The sequence below is a fragment of the Scomber scombrus genome, chromosome 13 (genome assembly GCF_963691925.1).
Source record: "Scomber scombrus chromosome 13, fScoSco1.1, whole genome shotgun sequence".
Lineage (NCBI taxonomy): Eukaryota > Metazoa > Chordata > Actinopteri > Scombriformes > Scombridae > Scomber > Scomber scombrus.
The window spans coordinates 13250012-13265998 of record NC_084982.1 but is presented as its reverse complement, the minus strand read 5'-3'; the positions used below and the strand labels follow the sequence as shown (position 1 = coordinate 13265998).

The 15987-nt window shown below is 36.0% G+C and overlaps 1 protein-coding gene across 2 annotated transcripts in view; it reads right to left on the bottom strand.

Annotated features, from left to right (window-relative positions):
* LOC133993420 (glypican-6-like) overlaps nt 1-15987 on the bottom strand; it is a 90722-nt gene that overhangs the window by 50847 nt on the left and 23888 nt on the right. For both annotated transcript variants that reach the window (XM_062432362.1, XM_062432363.1), the window contains exons 3-4: nt 8318-8709; nt 1770-1935 (exon numbers count right to left, since the gene is read on the bottom strand). In XM_062432362.1, coding sequence (XP_062288346.1) covers nt 1770-1935; nt 8318-8709 — 558 coding nt within the window. The remainder of the gene's footprint in view (nt 1-1769; nt 1936-8317; nt 8710-15987) is intronic.

Sequence of the window (15987 nt, the reverse complement as noted above, 5' to 3'; positions counted from 1 at the left end):
ATGGAGAGGCTACACTGGACCCCACTGGGTTGTTGTCCCAGAACCACTTTATGTGTGCTCTTTTTAATCCCCAGGCTGATGATGCAACCACTACTGTTGTTCTTAGAAAAACACCAGGAGCCAAAAAATAGAACGCACCTGAAGAGAACCACTACTGCTATTAAAGTCACTCACCAGATCTTATGCATTGGGGATAACGGTTTGGATGTGATGTAGGCCAACCTCCAAGGGTTCGATTTGGTTACCAATACCAATGATGAATGAAGATAAATATGTTTAAAAAAACATGACATATTGGGGAAAGAACCTAATATATGGATGGTGATGCATAATTGTATCTTATGTAAACTAAGAGGTAAACATCGATTGTTTGTTTTATTTGTTGGTCTTCGCTATATATTCCTCTCAATCAAATTCAACCAGGTAATTGGAGTAGATTGTAAATTTAAATACACAGTAATATGTACTCACATGGATGTACATAATTTATATTGGACACTGATTGATATTTCATTGCTTCTTAGTCCATATTTCAGATGATCACTACATATTCCAATCACCAAGTACTTTTGAATCTTACATGTTGTGTCTTGCAAAGTAAGCATATATTTTTTCATATGATGAAAATTATTGCGGTAAAGAGTGTGATTTGTGCAACAAAAACATGAATGATAGATCATAATAAGAAATCAGAAAAAATGAGAATGATAATGGCCACTGATTTCAGAGCTGCTGTTGAGACACAAGAGCCAGTAACTGACAAAACTGCCACTCTTAAGTTCAGTAACTATCAAATGGCTTCCACCTTCTTATAATGCTGTTCCTTTAATCTTTAATTCTGTCACAGATATAACATAATATAGCCTACTCAACTCAACTAATATTTATTTATAAACTACATTTAAAATGGGATTTAAAAATAGGCAGTATAACCAATATATGTTTTGATTTCTGTGTCCAGCCTCTCTGGGAAAACATCTGCTATAACTGCTGTTGATAGCAAACAAAAACATGCCACGTATATCATTAACATATAAGCTGAGAAAATAATGTCAATCCTTTTCAGCATCATAAAACAAACACACACATATGACAGTGAAATAAAAGTTTACACCAAAGTTTACAATGGTAAAAATATGGGTCCCTCAAGAAAAACACTATATTAATCACATTATTACATTAATTCATTCTACATTATTACATTAATTATGAATTGTTAAATATTCTATTCATATTAATCACTGTATATTTTGATTGTTATGATGTTTGACTGATTAAAGTAGGTGTATGTTAATCCAAGGATAGTATGGCGTGTAATTTTTGTTGATCTTTTAATCAAAAAGGAGAGAACTGTGAAGGATTTTTCACAAGTACCATATATATGAAACCCTATTTTCATATATATATATGAAATCCTATTTTCATATATATATGTCTGTCTTATTACCAGTCGAGCTGGCTTTATGATTGTTGCCATAGAGACAGTGCTAAAGTAAACAATTTTATAGTGATTTTGTGACTGGGACAAGGTCGCCTGGAAGCTGCCTGAATAGCATAGTGGTTCAACTCTTTTCCTTTAAATTTGAGTTGGCATTTCAGTGGGTCTACACCAGTGCTTTAAATTGTAACTCCTATCTTCTTGGTCAAGCAAGTTTGTGTTTGTCAATAATATATCCATACCTGCTGGAGTTTCTGAATTGACAAGCTCAATATTTTAATAACAGGATCCAAAGAGAAAAATGGCAGGGTTTACGCTTGAAAAGACTTACCAATGTACTGGTTCCACTCTGGATCCAGATCAGCTTGATTGGCCAGGCACCCCTTCATGACATTCAGGCAGTAGTTCTTACAGGGTTTAACTGTTGGCATGCCTTGACAAAACGGGCAGTACAGCATCTTTGTCAGTGCTCGGATACATGGGGGACTGCTGCTTACCTGCAAGAACACAGAGTGTGAGTTATTGATACCCGGACAGCTACTTTTAAATCCATTTGCATCACATTCTGTTATAATAATAATCTCAATAGTTACATGAGTTCAATAGGATTTGAATGTTGGCCCTCTTTACATTTCTTACATACTGTAAATGCACCACAGTTGACATTTCTAAGGAAGCACAAAGTGAGATGTCCACAGAAAAAAATGTCTAAATGATATTCAAAGTTTAGCTGAATTTGATCAGAATACTATTGCTGTCTAAACAAGTTGCAATCAAAGGTGCATAAAGTATTTAACTTGATATATGCTTGATGCAAAGGATTAATGGGTATCCCACCATAGACACATGCAACAGAGGTTTTTATTTATAGTTCTGCATCAGATTTCACCCAATGATCACCCCACCACAACACCAGACAGATGTTTCTTACATGATCAGATAGTGTCCTACTTTAATTATTATATTCCCCACAGTAACTGTTACATTTTATATTATGTAATGATGGTGAGCACTTAAGTTACAGTTGTAGGTAAATTCTATTTTGTCTTTGTCTCTTTACTGAATATGAGACTACTGCTATGCAGTCTCCATGTTTATATTCATTCATTTGCTGCAATAAAGAGCAGGGTCATGCTAAGAAGAAGGTTTGCAGAGGAGCTGGCTGTACTTGATGTGCATTAATGAAAACAAAAAGACTACTGTATTTTTTCAACTTCCTGAACATTGTCTTCATTATCAATAATCTCCTCCAGCATCTGGAAATTGTAGGAGAAAGCAAAAGCAACAGAAGCTGACTAATCACAGTTCTAGCAGTCCCCAGCATAACCATATCATTCCTAATGTGTAGTTGAGGAGGCACATATCCTCAATGGTGAACACTACAGTGTAGCTGCAGAGCCTATGTATGTAGTTGCCTTAGGGAGCCAAGACAAGAGAGATTTGGCTGACCAGACACTTTCAAATCATGTGACCATGACTCATTCATTTGATTAGTTACAACAGTCAGGTAATTTGAGCTGCATTTAAATGTCAAATATTAATAAAGTCAAATATTCATTTAGCCCACTCATCTGCCAGAATCTTTCAATATTTTCCTTTCCCCTGATTTCATATGCAAACAGCTGTTATTGTGTGGAAGGAGTCAGAGGGTGGTAAGTCCCCTCATACATCAAGCTATAAACATCCATCAAATGCAAAGGTCCATATAATAAATAACACATGATATAGGAAGGGCAAGCAGAAATATCACATATTGTTTTTACAGATAATCCACAAATAGAAATTGATGAGCTCCTTATATAGTTAAACTCCATGATGATGATGATTAAAATAAAATAAAACAATAAAATATTATTATTATGAGATGAACAATAATAATAATAATAATAATAATGAAGAATACAAAAAATAAACAATAAAACAACAATAGTAATTACATGGATAAAAGATGTGGGAAATAAAACAGTATGGTATCAGTTAAATAAAGGCCTGGTCATAAATATAACTTGAAGCAAATTCAAGTAGTTTTAATCAGATTCAGTTGACTTAAATATCGTGAATCAACTGTTGGTCCCTTCAATGAACATCAGATAATTGCACATTTGCAACTATAGAGAAATATTTTCATCCATCCGATTCAGGAGGTACAATTTAGTGATAGTGAAGTAATATCCACAGACCAAACAACATGAACAATAGATGATAGAATTGTTTGTCAAATGCACATGTACAACATCTCATTAGTGACTGTCTGCTCTGCCTTGTGTATGTTTTGTGTAAGTTGGTATAGTGACATTTCAGATAGCAAATACAAACTTTACTGCATGACCTAGTAAAAACTGATTTTCTTAGATGATTTCTAAAGAGCATACAGCATTCAACATTCTTGCTTTCAACACTCAGCTGCTTGAATTCTGTAGCCTTGTCAAGATGTTTGAAGTGAAAGCTCCTGGGTCGCAGCTAATGGCCTTTTTTTCTGTGTTCCACGATGAACCAACAAGCATCTTATTAAGCATCTTTCAGGCTGAAAACTCATCCATATTACACCCAGACCTGCAATGCTAGGACGTTCCAATGTATCATTTACTCTGAAAAAATAAACAAATAAAACTTTCCTTTCACTTTTAATATCTTATGTGCAACTGCAAATAAGTCAGGTTTCTTGAATTAAATGGAAATTAAGGTACAATAACATACCTCAATTCAAAAAGAACATTGAATGAGTGGAGTATGTTAAATGAAAAGTCAATATAACTGTATCTTACTATCTCAGCAGGGGAGAAACATCATTTTGCAGTCTTTCAGAGAAACCTTCAGCCAACACAAATGTATTTTGAGCCTGTAATGTATGTTCATGGATATGAAGCAGAACAATTAGCAGAGGTGTTGTAGTGGTGTTGACTACCATAGAAACAGTTGATGAGCTCTTAATCAGATGGATATATAAAGGCATACATTTTTGAGTAAGTCATCACTACAAAGTACAGTGAAAGAACAAATGGCAAATACCTCTTGTAGTGGTCTTCACCAGCCCCAAATCGTGAGAACAATAGAAACTAATACTGAATTTAATTAGATAAACATATTGTTTGATATTATAAATTAATGTAATATCATACAGTTGTTGTGTTTGTGAAAGGGTTATGGGTAATATTTTCACTATATAAATGAAAAAAAATATTAAATAGACTTTGGTTCTTGCACTGGAATTTATAGAAATTCCATTTGGCTACACCATTGCCATTCTTGTCTTCTGTGCTGTCTAGATTAGCTTATTGTTCATTCAGACAAAAAGCAAAGTGAATTTTAGAGGTGGTGGTACTGCATACAAAGAAAATAAAGGAGCAATTACATGTGAAATTTTCCATGCATTTGCACGGGTTGAACTTGAACATGCATACCAAGGCTTTATGGATCTGCTAAATAAACAAAAGAAATTAGAGGGAAAAGGAGTACTTTACTCTAAAGGAAAAGTATGTTAAATGAAATCAAGTTAACACTTGGCTGAAAGTTTCTCTGTAATTGGCATCTGACTGTAATAACTCTTTAGATATTATTTTATATAGCAAAATGAGACTCATTAAGCAGTTTTTTTAGGAACACCTGTGCAATCTAATGCAATCCAAAACTGTTTGCCAATTCTGCTTTTCCAATCACCTGTGGGATGTACAAAATATATGGTACAGGAACACTTCTCAGTTTAATGCACTCCAGTAGACCACCGCTACCACCCACTACCACCTCAGTAATAAACATAAAGTCGAATTATCACCTTTCTGACAATGTCAGCAAAAACAAAAAATGTATAGGCTTCATAAAAGTCAAATTTGTGGCAGAGCTGTTGTGTGGGATTGCATTAGATTGCACAAGTATGGTAACAATGTACTCTTGAATGTATATTGCAAAGTGTTTTACAGTGATAAGGATAATGGAGCAACAGATAGTTAAAACATGAAACATAAAATAATAAAAATAAGATGACAATTAAAAAACATACAGTTTTAAGTATAAAAAAAGACACTATCTTTGCCTGCCTGAGAGCCTTACACAGTAAACACACATTAAGGAAAACTTAATACAAGTTAATAAGTTCTGAGTTTCGAGAGTTTTTATCTTTATGTGGTATTGTAAACCTACCACAGTTGTAGTTGTCTATTTTGGATTAATAATTAAAAGAAATAAGAATCTTAGTAGTGAGATTATGTTCGAGAGCAGCAACAGATATAATTTACATTTTTCAAACTACAGTGAAAAGCAAGCAACAAACTTGTAATAATCTGTAGAGGGGCCAACATTAAATTGAAGACTTTGTAAAGACAACACAAGAAGAAATGACAAAACAGCTTTTTCTATGAATAAAAAGTGTGTTTTTTCAGGGATGACGATGATGGAAATAGTTCAGTGGTGTAAAGTGTCAAGGGATGTGCCTAGCCGCTGCGAGTGTGGATGTTATACATAGAAAAAACACTAGTGTCCTTCTCCAGGTTTGCAAATGAGAGAATTGACCTGATCTCGATGACATGTGTTAATGATTGATGTGCCTGGATCTGTACCTCTTTCTAATCCCAGTGGTAAGTATCATAAAGAGGAGTGGGGCTATTTTGTAGCCCAACAGAGTCAGGCTCCAAGGAAGGGCAGACCTGCCCTGACAACTTCACACATCAAGTGGCAGACGACTGCCGCGACTTGTCACATACTAAGTTGAAACTGAATATTCTAGAAATGTTCCAGTCCACATCTATCACACCTGACACATGAGTAGGGCAGCATTACAAAAAATAGACAGGAATCTGTTTCAGTGGATTTAAAGGTTATAATGAATAATTCTTATTAGTTATGATTGTTAATACTACTAGTACTATTACTACTAACAATAATAATAATAATAATAATTAATTCGATCACTCTTCCACGGTCTTTTCTCTGTAACACTAATCATCATATGAATTAGCAATATGCTAATGGTACTTTAATCAATAAGGTAACAATAATGATATTTCTGGACAATTTTTTGACTCTGTTCTTTAATAGTGCCTTCACATGTTCTCAGTTTGCATTACAAAAATATTATGGATAATAACTAGACAAATTAAATTAATGCACCATAACTCATTATTTTAATTCTGCTGTATAATGCAATTAAGTGATTGAATTGATTGAATAAATGTTTCACTCAGTGGTGATCTACACTGGCAACACAGTGTAATATCATCACCTATTAATTTTACAAAGTTAATGTAGCCCATTAATGACCACCAAGACTCTAATGGAAACACAGCACAATGCTGTCATATTGTCTACGCCTTTGCAGGTCTAAAATGCACTGCTGTCTGGCTCCAGTAAGTGCATTCATTTCATAAAATAGTTCCAGTCAGTTACCCGCATGAGAATTTAAACACGTTAAGAATTAATAAGCAGATAGAAGATTTTAATCACTTCAAATAAACAGAAGCAGATACTCTATTTGTTTAATCATTGGGGATACGTGTGAGCTTTATTTGTGAGATGCAGACTCCAGACATGAGTTTTTCCTACCTCAAAGTATCCCCACCCCCACCCGTTTTTTTCATCTCTTAAGCTGTGAAAAGATATAAAGTACTACATTATCTGCCTTAATTCAATATATCCCAATAGCAATAAGCATGGATGTCACATCTTAGAAGCGCTTTGCAACAGACACCTCAAGCAGAGTGTCTTATTTCATTATGCTTACACCCAATCCCTCATGATGAGTTTATACCCTGGGGATCAAAGGGCTACAGTCTCAGACACATGACCTGGATCTCAGGTCCCGATGAAATGTCAAGAGGTGAAACTGGGACATGCTCGCTTACAAGAAACGCAGAGTGTAACTCGGTAAACGCGTGCTACAACACATCCTATGCGGCTGCTTATAAATTAGCCTCGCCACTACTACTGGTGGGAGGTAAACTGATAGTGGGAACATGTTTAAAGTTCATGGAGTGCACTATGGTCAAACAGAAAGTGGATAATGAATATCGTATAGAGAAGCACTTTTCCTCAGTGATTTTTCTGTCGCTGATGATCGAGGTTTCTATATTTCCATTGCCTTCTGTTTATATTCCATATAGTGGGTCTATACATATTTATAATTGTGTTGATAATCCAATCTAACTGATATCAATACAGTGGTGAATGTGATGCCAGGGTGGCTAGGGATTTGCAGCATAGTGCTTATCAGTGCTTCTTTCAACACATAAGAAGGCATGCAGAAACAGCCCTGTTGTTGTTGAGTGTGACTAAATTGAAAGCCTTAGCCTCTTTCTTTCCCTTTAATCTTACTTTGTACATGATAAAAACTACACACAGTCCCAGGGCAGTATGATACACTGCAGAAGCAGCATTACGATTGCATCAAACAGAATACTAAGGCTACAGCATGATTAATGGCTTCTGTATACCGGGTGAACAAATATTAGCCAATAGAGCAATAAAAACTGACAATTTCTTAAGCTATTTCTTTTCTGTCATCTTTCAGTGTCTGGGCATTTCTCCTGAGCAATTTGCATGCAGTGTTCCAGACAGCACCTGAACAAGCTGCCTGAGGCCCAACTTTCTTAAGACGTGTACCAAGAGAGCACACAGAAAAGTATCAGGGAGGAACTTGTTTGCAGTGGAAAACCAGGGGGGAAAGTGTGCTTGCTGAAGAAACACCAAACAAGACCTTGGCCTTGTTGAAATTTGCTTATGAAACACAGCAAATCATAATTTCACCTGAGGTCAAATACGGAATATTTTCCAACAGAATCAGTGTGTGGAATAAAACAAAATTGCACAGTATCATTTTGGAACTGACAGAATCAAGCAGTCGACTTGGTGTTCAATGATCCAGTTTAAATTTGAATTTTACATGTTTACCTTAGACACTCGCTGAGCCACCTCCCGGCCGACAGAGAGCCCTTGAACAAATGTGCGTGCAGCGATGAATGCCCGGGTAATCTGAGCCTTGAGCTTCCTGGGCACATCTCCGAAGGGCTTGAGCTGGTCAGTGTACTTACTGATACACTCCAGATACTCCTCTGTGATGACGTACTGGGAGTTGAGTAGCGTGAACATACGCTCCAGCAGTCGTGACCAAAAGTCATTAAGCATTTCCTCCAGGTTGACATTTCCTCCTGTGTAATAGCGTTTCAGCTCAGCAAACAAATTCGCAAAGACCTCAGAGTTCTGCATGTAAGGCTTTCCATACGTCCTCACAAACATCTCGTGCAGGGACCTCTCGGTGTTCTCCAGCAGCTCCAGGAAGAATTCTGTGTTAAGAAGAAAAGAAAAAGTGACACTTATTGTCTGATTTTCTTCCATAAGCAATGCATATTGATGCCTTGATATGAGTACAGAGACTACAGTTATGATTAAAATAGAAATGCAGAAAATTACACTAAATGGGTCTGATTGCGAGATAGAATTCTGCTTAAATGGCTGCATTTATAGAACACTTTTATCCAAAAGGCTTTACAATATCTCTGATGCTCACACACCACACAAGCTACCACACAGGGTGCAACCATTGAGAACAATTTGGGTTTCATTTTCCTGCCCAAAGACACTTCAACGTGCAGACAGGAGAAGTCAGGGATTGCACTACTGAACTTCTGATGAGTGGATCTCCATCTACCATCAGAGTCACAGCCACCCCTTAAAAAGGATGTTGCTGCCTTAAAAAGGATACCTGCTTGATTGCAGTGCTATCAACATCAAATATGCAAACAACCAACATATTCAAAAATAGTAGATCAATAAGGGTGTCTCATGTTGATTTAATTTTCAAGAGATTTCATAGCTTTGTTAATTTTATCTCGGCTGAACTACTTTTGACATTGCATAAGGAGCCCTCCACACAAACCTCTGGAAACCAATAATTTCCGTGTCTGCAGTGTATGAGGTCTGTATTGTCCATATCTCAAAATACATTCCTGTGCCTTGGTAGAAAGGGTATATATGGTATTGCTGAATGCTTTCCTATATGCACAGAACTGTCAAAGGAAGTGCAGCAAATCCTTCAACATGAATATGAGTCCACTATATATTTTGTCTGTAGGGTTTCTAGACACTCTACACTCTTATCTTATTTTTAGGCACCATTTCTTGGTTGCTTCATTACCTCTATGACTCATCAGAAATTGGGATGAGATGATAATATTTCTGACCATCTGCTATTCATAATGAAAGTTCTGCCTTTCAAGGACCAAGGTTAAAATTTAAATAGGATTCAAAACTCTACACATTTCACAGCAAAGTGAAATAGTTCAAAACTAGTCAGAGGAGACTCCAGTCCTTAAAAGACTGCTGGAGATTACAGACATTCTATTTATATGCCTTGGATATAGACTATTATAGGGCAATATGTTAAATTTGATGCTTTAAAGCAGAATTAATTGATTTTTCTGGTCAACTTTGGGGCAGTAGAAATAACCTAGTTAGTAGTTGCAAGTAAGTTTTTGCATGTGTGGCACTTGGTGCTGGGCCGGAAGCTTATGTTGGGTTTATCAGAGTTTTTCATTGAAAACAGCTTCCTGCTGCATTCAATCAATCAATCAATCTTTATTTATATAGCACCAAATCACAACAAAAGTCTGGATCAAAAAGGAGAAGTTTCAGGCTGTAAAAACAAGACAATAAGCTTAAAGACAGTAAAACAGAGCTGTGGGGAATTGCATAGTCGGCTGATACGTCTGTAGATTTGCCACTATAGGCTTCTCCTTTTAAGTAATTTTTAGTAATTTGATCCACTGTAAATACAAAAAAATGAATTAGTGCAGCTATAAAGTCTCTAGTTTCGCTGCGTGGGTGATGTCTGTACCTGCATGAAAGCTATCAAAATGACATTATTAGTAGTATTTTTTCCCCACAGTTTTTTTTTTTTTTTTGTCTTCAGCTTTGTCGACTATTAAGACTACTGAAACCTTGTAGATGAGTGAGTGCATTTTACAGTAACTGCCACCCTTGTATAGCTTATATAAAGTGTGTCCTGAATTAGCATCTGAAGTAATTCATGGTAGGTAGGTCAAATGACATATTCAGACCACATAACCACTAAGAGATCCATCCTGCTTGTCTGAGCAATACACATTACAGTCACTTGTCAGAATTGCCCCGATAAAACTGTAATGGATTTGAAGAGGTCAACAGTGCTCAGTAATGCTGGTGAAATTACAGACTAGAACATGAGAAACAAAATGGCATGATATCACACTAAGTCATAGCTGGTCTTATTGCACAAGAACAGAACAAAAACACCATATCTGCAAAGTAGTACAACACTCAAAACATTGTTTTATAATGTCCTTATCTCAATCTATTTAGTCAATTACTGTTTGAGTTTTGCCACACATTGCATACTTGTTAAATATTTGCTTTCTGTATTATTATCACAATGAATTATCGGTTAACACTTCTAATCACCCACCAGTGACAGTGTTAAGTATACAACGTCCTCTGGGGAGTTTTACATGTGTGCTATTTTAAGAGGATATGAGTTTTTCTTTTATTAGTACATATAGCATGCAGGACTTCTGATGTTCCAAGTATAGTTATTCTTTAGCATTCATGAGACTATAGTGCATTAATCAAAGAATACAGTGAGCAGTAATGTAAATATACACAGCCCGAAGCATGATTTGTATTTCAGTGACTAGTCAGCAGCGCTAAGCAATATGCACAATGATTAATGACAGCTTCAAAACAAATTTCATTGAAAAAATATGCATTTTAGGAAAGCAGTCAAGTTCTTTTCCCGATTCATCAACTGAGATATTAATTGAATATAACCAGTGTAATTAAGGAAGGATTTATTGTTAGTATTTGATATTATTCTATGTGTTGCTGAATGATTAAATATATTATTAATGACCTCGGTATACTTCAGTGAAACATTTTCACAACATTTACTCTAAAAAGGACAACTCAATTTAATTAGTGAAAACTCATGAGTGGCATCATATTTTACAACAGCAAATTTAGTAAAATGACAGATAAATTAAACATAAATCCTTAACATATCTGAGTAATTAAGAGCTCTGCAAGAGCTGCAAATGGAGGATAACGCTGCTGAAATGCTGGACAGGGGAGATTCTAATACTCCCAGCTTGAATAGAGTTCATTACATTTCTCTGATAAGGCTCAGTTTGGCTCCAATCCTTCACTGTGCACAGAGGTTACACAGAATCATTCTCCCTCCGATAAAGACAAAGCCGGTGTTTCTGTGCTTGCTGTCACAGAAACCAACTGATGGACGCTCTCTCAGATGTCAGAATTTTGGGCTTTTCATTTATGAGCATACCACAGATATTTGGACACAATGAAGACTATAGAGTCAAGTTGATTTGGTCTTAAAGGATAGGTTTTGATTTTTTCATGTCTGTCTTAATACAATACTGATATGCCAAGATGCCAAGTTGTGAAAATGGGTCTTGTAACAAGTCACTGTAATAATCCCTAGTCTTCATACTAAACCTGAAGTTATTCTCTCAGAATGCAACTACACTGTATACAAATTAGGCCCAAAATCCATGGACTCCACTTTATACCCCTCTACTTTAAAACACACAGCTATCTGAGGTAGAATTTGATGGGATGACATTAACCATGATGACCCTGGTGGGAAGATGGTCTGCAGAGTTAATTACTGCAAAGTCTCCTGAACTGTGACCAGTCATAAATTAAGCAGATAAAAATGGTTTGTTTTTACACAACGACCTACTGTCCTTCATTTGAGTAAATATAAACTGTGACTGACAGGACCACATTCTCACTAGACCACATTCAAGAGCCTCAGAGTAGTTTGCAATCTGAGAATATCATTCAGGTCATGTCATTACTGCAAAAACTTAAAAATAATTGATAATTTAACCTTGATTTGTCAAAGCTGAGACTTGGTAATCATTTCAAATATAAATGCAGTATCATTTTTGATATTAATGTTTTTTTTTTTGTTTTTTTCAATTTCTCTGATTTGATTTATTTGATAAATGGAGAAAGTGTTAAAAAATAAAGTCATTTGTTAAATAGATGAGTTGTTGAGATCCATGGGTTGACTTTGTTTGACTATGGTTTGTAAAATTGTTTCTAAATTGGTTTGTTTTATGTGGAAAATCCACAACAGATTGGAAACATTTGTAAGCATTGAGTTTGATTACTTTTTTCCAAAAATAAGAATAACTGGGCGTTCTTGCAAGGAACAGGTTGAATTTTCATTAAATCTTGTAAAATTAGAAATTCTTTGGGGACATGGCCATTATCAAATGCCCCTCCCCCCTAAAAAACAAAAACATAAACATAATCCTTTATGTGGCAGTTGAGTGCAAAGACGCTAATGTGTGGTGACAATTTCGTAACGTGTTACATTGAGAGCAGAATTTGATTTCAAAGCCACACATCAATAAAACATTTTAAATGTTTTTCCTTGTAATTTGTCAGATGTCCTTCATGTAAAACATATTACTGCAAGCAATACATTAAAACTATTAGAAATTTATCAGCGAAGATATCCTGAGTAAACTATGAAAATGACATGGTATGTTTTAAACAGCCTGTTATCTCCAGCAGTGACACTCTGGGCCTTCTCCTAACGGACCCCAGTCAGTCAAAGAGGGAACCCATCTTTGTGATTATTGAAACAGCATAATATAACAATCACAGTCTAAGATGCAACCTCCTTGAGCACTCATGCCTGCAGATGAAACTAGCAATTTTGTTGCTAAGGAGAGCACTTTGAATTCCACATGTCAATCGTAAGATGTCATTGATTGGTCTGACAGGAAGCGCCCGTCTCTGAGTGCTATGCTGCTGTAGAGAACATGACAGGCTGACCTTTAATGTCTCCATTTCCTTCTGTTAATTCCAGCAGCCTTCTTATTGTGAGTCACAGTGGCAGTTAAAAGCAGAGGCATGCAATATGAAATCACAGCTGCTAATTAAAAAAGGAAATGGTGTGCTGGTGATTCAAGACAAAGATATCTTACATAAAGGTCTAATGTAATCAAATCTAATTTTGAACCATAGTCAATTCTTTAAAGGATTGGTTCACAATCTTTCAAGTCTGTTTTTAAACAATAGTCAGGTGGCCAAATAAATACTAGATTAGTTTTTTTTGTCGTAATCACTCCTAGTGATATGGACACCTGGCTGTTGTTTTAAGATAGAGTTGAAAAATTAGGTAAAGAGGAATATTTTTGATAGGGGGCTGGTTTATTAAAGGTTGTGGGATGTGACACATTTTAGCACCCTGAAATTTAAACACATATACATAATTTGAAAATATTTAAGCGGTATAAGGTTTTGAATTTTCGAAAAACACTGAAGCTTGTCCATCAGGTAAAGTTCCAGACATTTCTACCCCAAAGTGTACAGAGATATAGCACTGTGGCATTTCTAACCTAGTCATCCTAGGTACTCTTACAGTCTCCAACCATAAGACTTTTTATACTATAGAGGAGTTTTGCTGATCTAGTCACATCCAAACCTGGTAGCTAGCCAGCACAGTACGGTCTTCCATGGTTGGCAGCTTTAGTGTAGTAATTTTGGATAATGCGCTTTGCTCAAGGGCACCTCAACAATGGCTGTTGAGGGACGAGAAATCCCTATCCCATTTTTTATACTCTTAGATAAAGATACAGCTTTTACAAGGTTGTAAAATTCCTGTAGAATTTTTACAACCTTCCGACAATGCAACTGATGCCATTTGGTGCCGGTTGCAAAATATTTTCTTTGTAGACTGCCAGCAGAATTTTGAGCAGCAATAAAAAAAAGTAGAAAAAAAAGTGTGTGAGTCTGTGACTCCAAAGAAGATCAATTGTGGAGGATGGACCACATTACTATTCTGTTTGACTACCTAGCAGCATAATGTTGGTGGTCAGAGGAGGGCCAATCATTGATTAGTAATTAAGACCCTTGACTTAGTCTTTAATGAGCGAGGTAGAAAATAATTCTCTGTGCCAGCCATTTGTCTAATTCTCTGGAGAGTTATTTCATAGGGTTTTAGGATACATATTAAGACTGATAATATACAGCAGTGCTATTTAATACATGTTTTAATAAATGGCCCTAACTGCTGCATCTATGCAGCATTGATTTTTCAGATATTGCTGTTTCTCTATTAGACTCATACAGCTGTACTGTATAACTGGGGCATTGTGGATATTTCTGTATCTCTGCTGAGATGATCTTGGCATAGTCGAGACTGTGCCCTCTCAACGTGACACATAGGCTGTGGTGTCAGGTGTGTGTGGGCTGGCCAGCTACTGTCAGCTACAGTAACACTCATCACAAGCCCTGCATTAAGAGAGGAAAATACACAGATGCTGACTCTGTGTAGGTGAAACTCCAAAGCCAGGTGCTAAATAGATGGTAAAGAGCATCTACATGATGTAACAGCACTGTATTGTATAGATCTTGTATTCTGGCTTAGTATCTATAGAGCCAGAACAGTGAATTTAAATACTGGCATTGGAAGTAAAATCTGGCATTGAAAACAGACCCTGAACTTCAAGAAGAAACATTGGCATTGAAAAACCTTGCACTGAAAAATAAAACACTATTTAAACAATTAAAATTAAGCTATTGATAAAACATGAATGTAATGTACATACACTTGCAGTCTTATCATCTTATTTCATTGTGATATTGTTTTGAATTCTGACATGTTTTTCAATGACAATCTGGTTAATGGAAGCCAATGAAAATGCCTACCTGGATAGACAACGAGATTAGGGAACTCAAAAATCATCGGACAAATTCAAGAAGTGACAAAAGACTCAGTTGTTTATGACCACATTACTACATGACTGCACATACTTTTTGTGTCATGTCCTGCCTCCTGCTCGCTCTACCGGTGCATCACCCCTCACTTAAACCAAACAGAGTATTCCCAGTAGGAGGGAACACATCTGACACAATATCCTGTTGTGTGCTACATGTCTGAAAAGGCAACTCCAGACGATGTTGAACCTGATTCTCTGGACATTTTCCAGAGTTCATATTATAAAACTTCTTATGTTGATGACAGAGATGCCAACCTGCATGTTTTACAATATTTTAGTAACCTGCACCAGAGTAATCCTTACTGACTGCACACTGTGACAGTTTAACTTTATAAACAAGACACTGGAAGAAAATGGTTTTATGAATTTTGCTTTTTTGTTGTTGATGGAGCATACAACTTTCACCAATTTACACCTACTAGCCAGCTGTGCTGTCACTTCTCAAATTTAGTCAAATACAAGAAATAGATGTGAGCATTGCCTCACAGGTTTTGTGCAACTTAATAGATCATTTTGCAAAAGTATGTTGTATCAAATATCACATGATGTAAAATAAAGTTATAAAAAAAAACAATGTGACTTTTTAAAATACATAGATTTTTGAGCAGGTCACAACATTGTTTCATATTTTATATTTATTAAGCTTTGTAGAGCATGAGATCCACTGCAGTCAATTTAAGTCCTCCACCAGCTCTCTTGAATCACTTACAGCATGCTTTTTTATATCTGTTATTAATTTTTGAACAGATGACATATTGTCAATAGTAAACT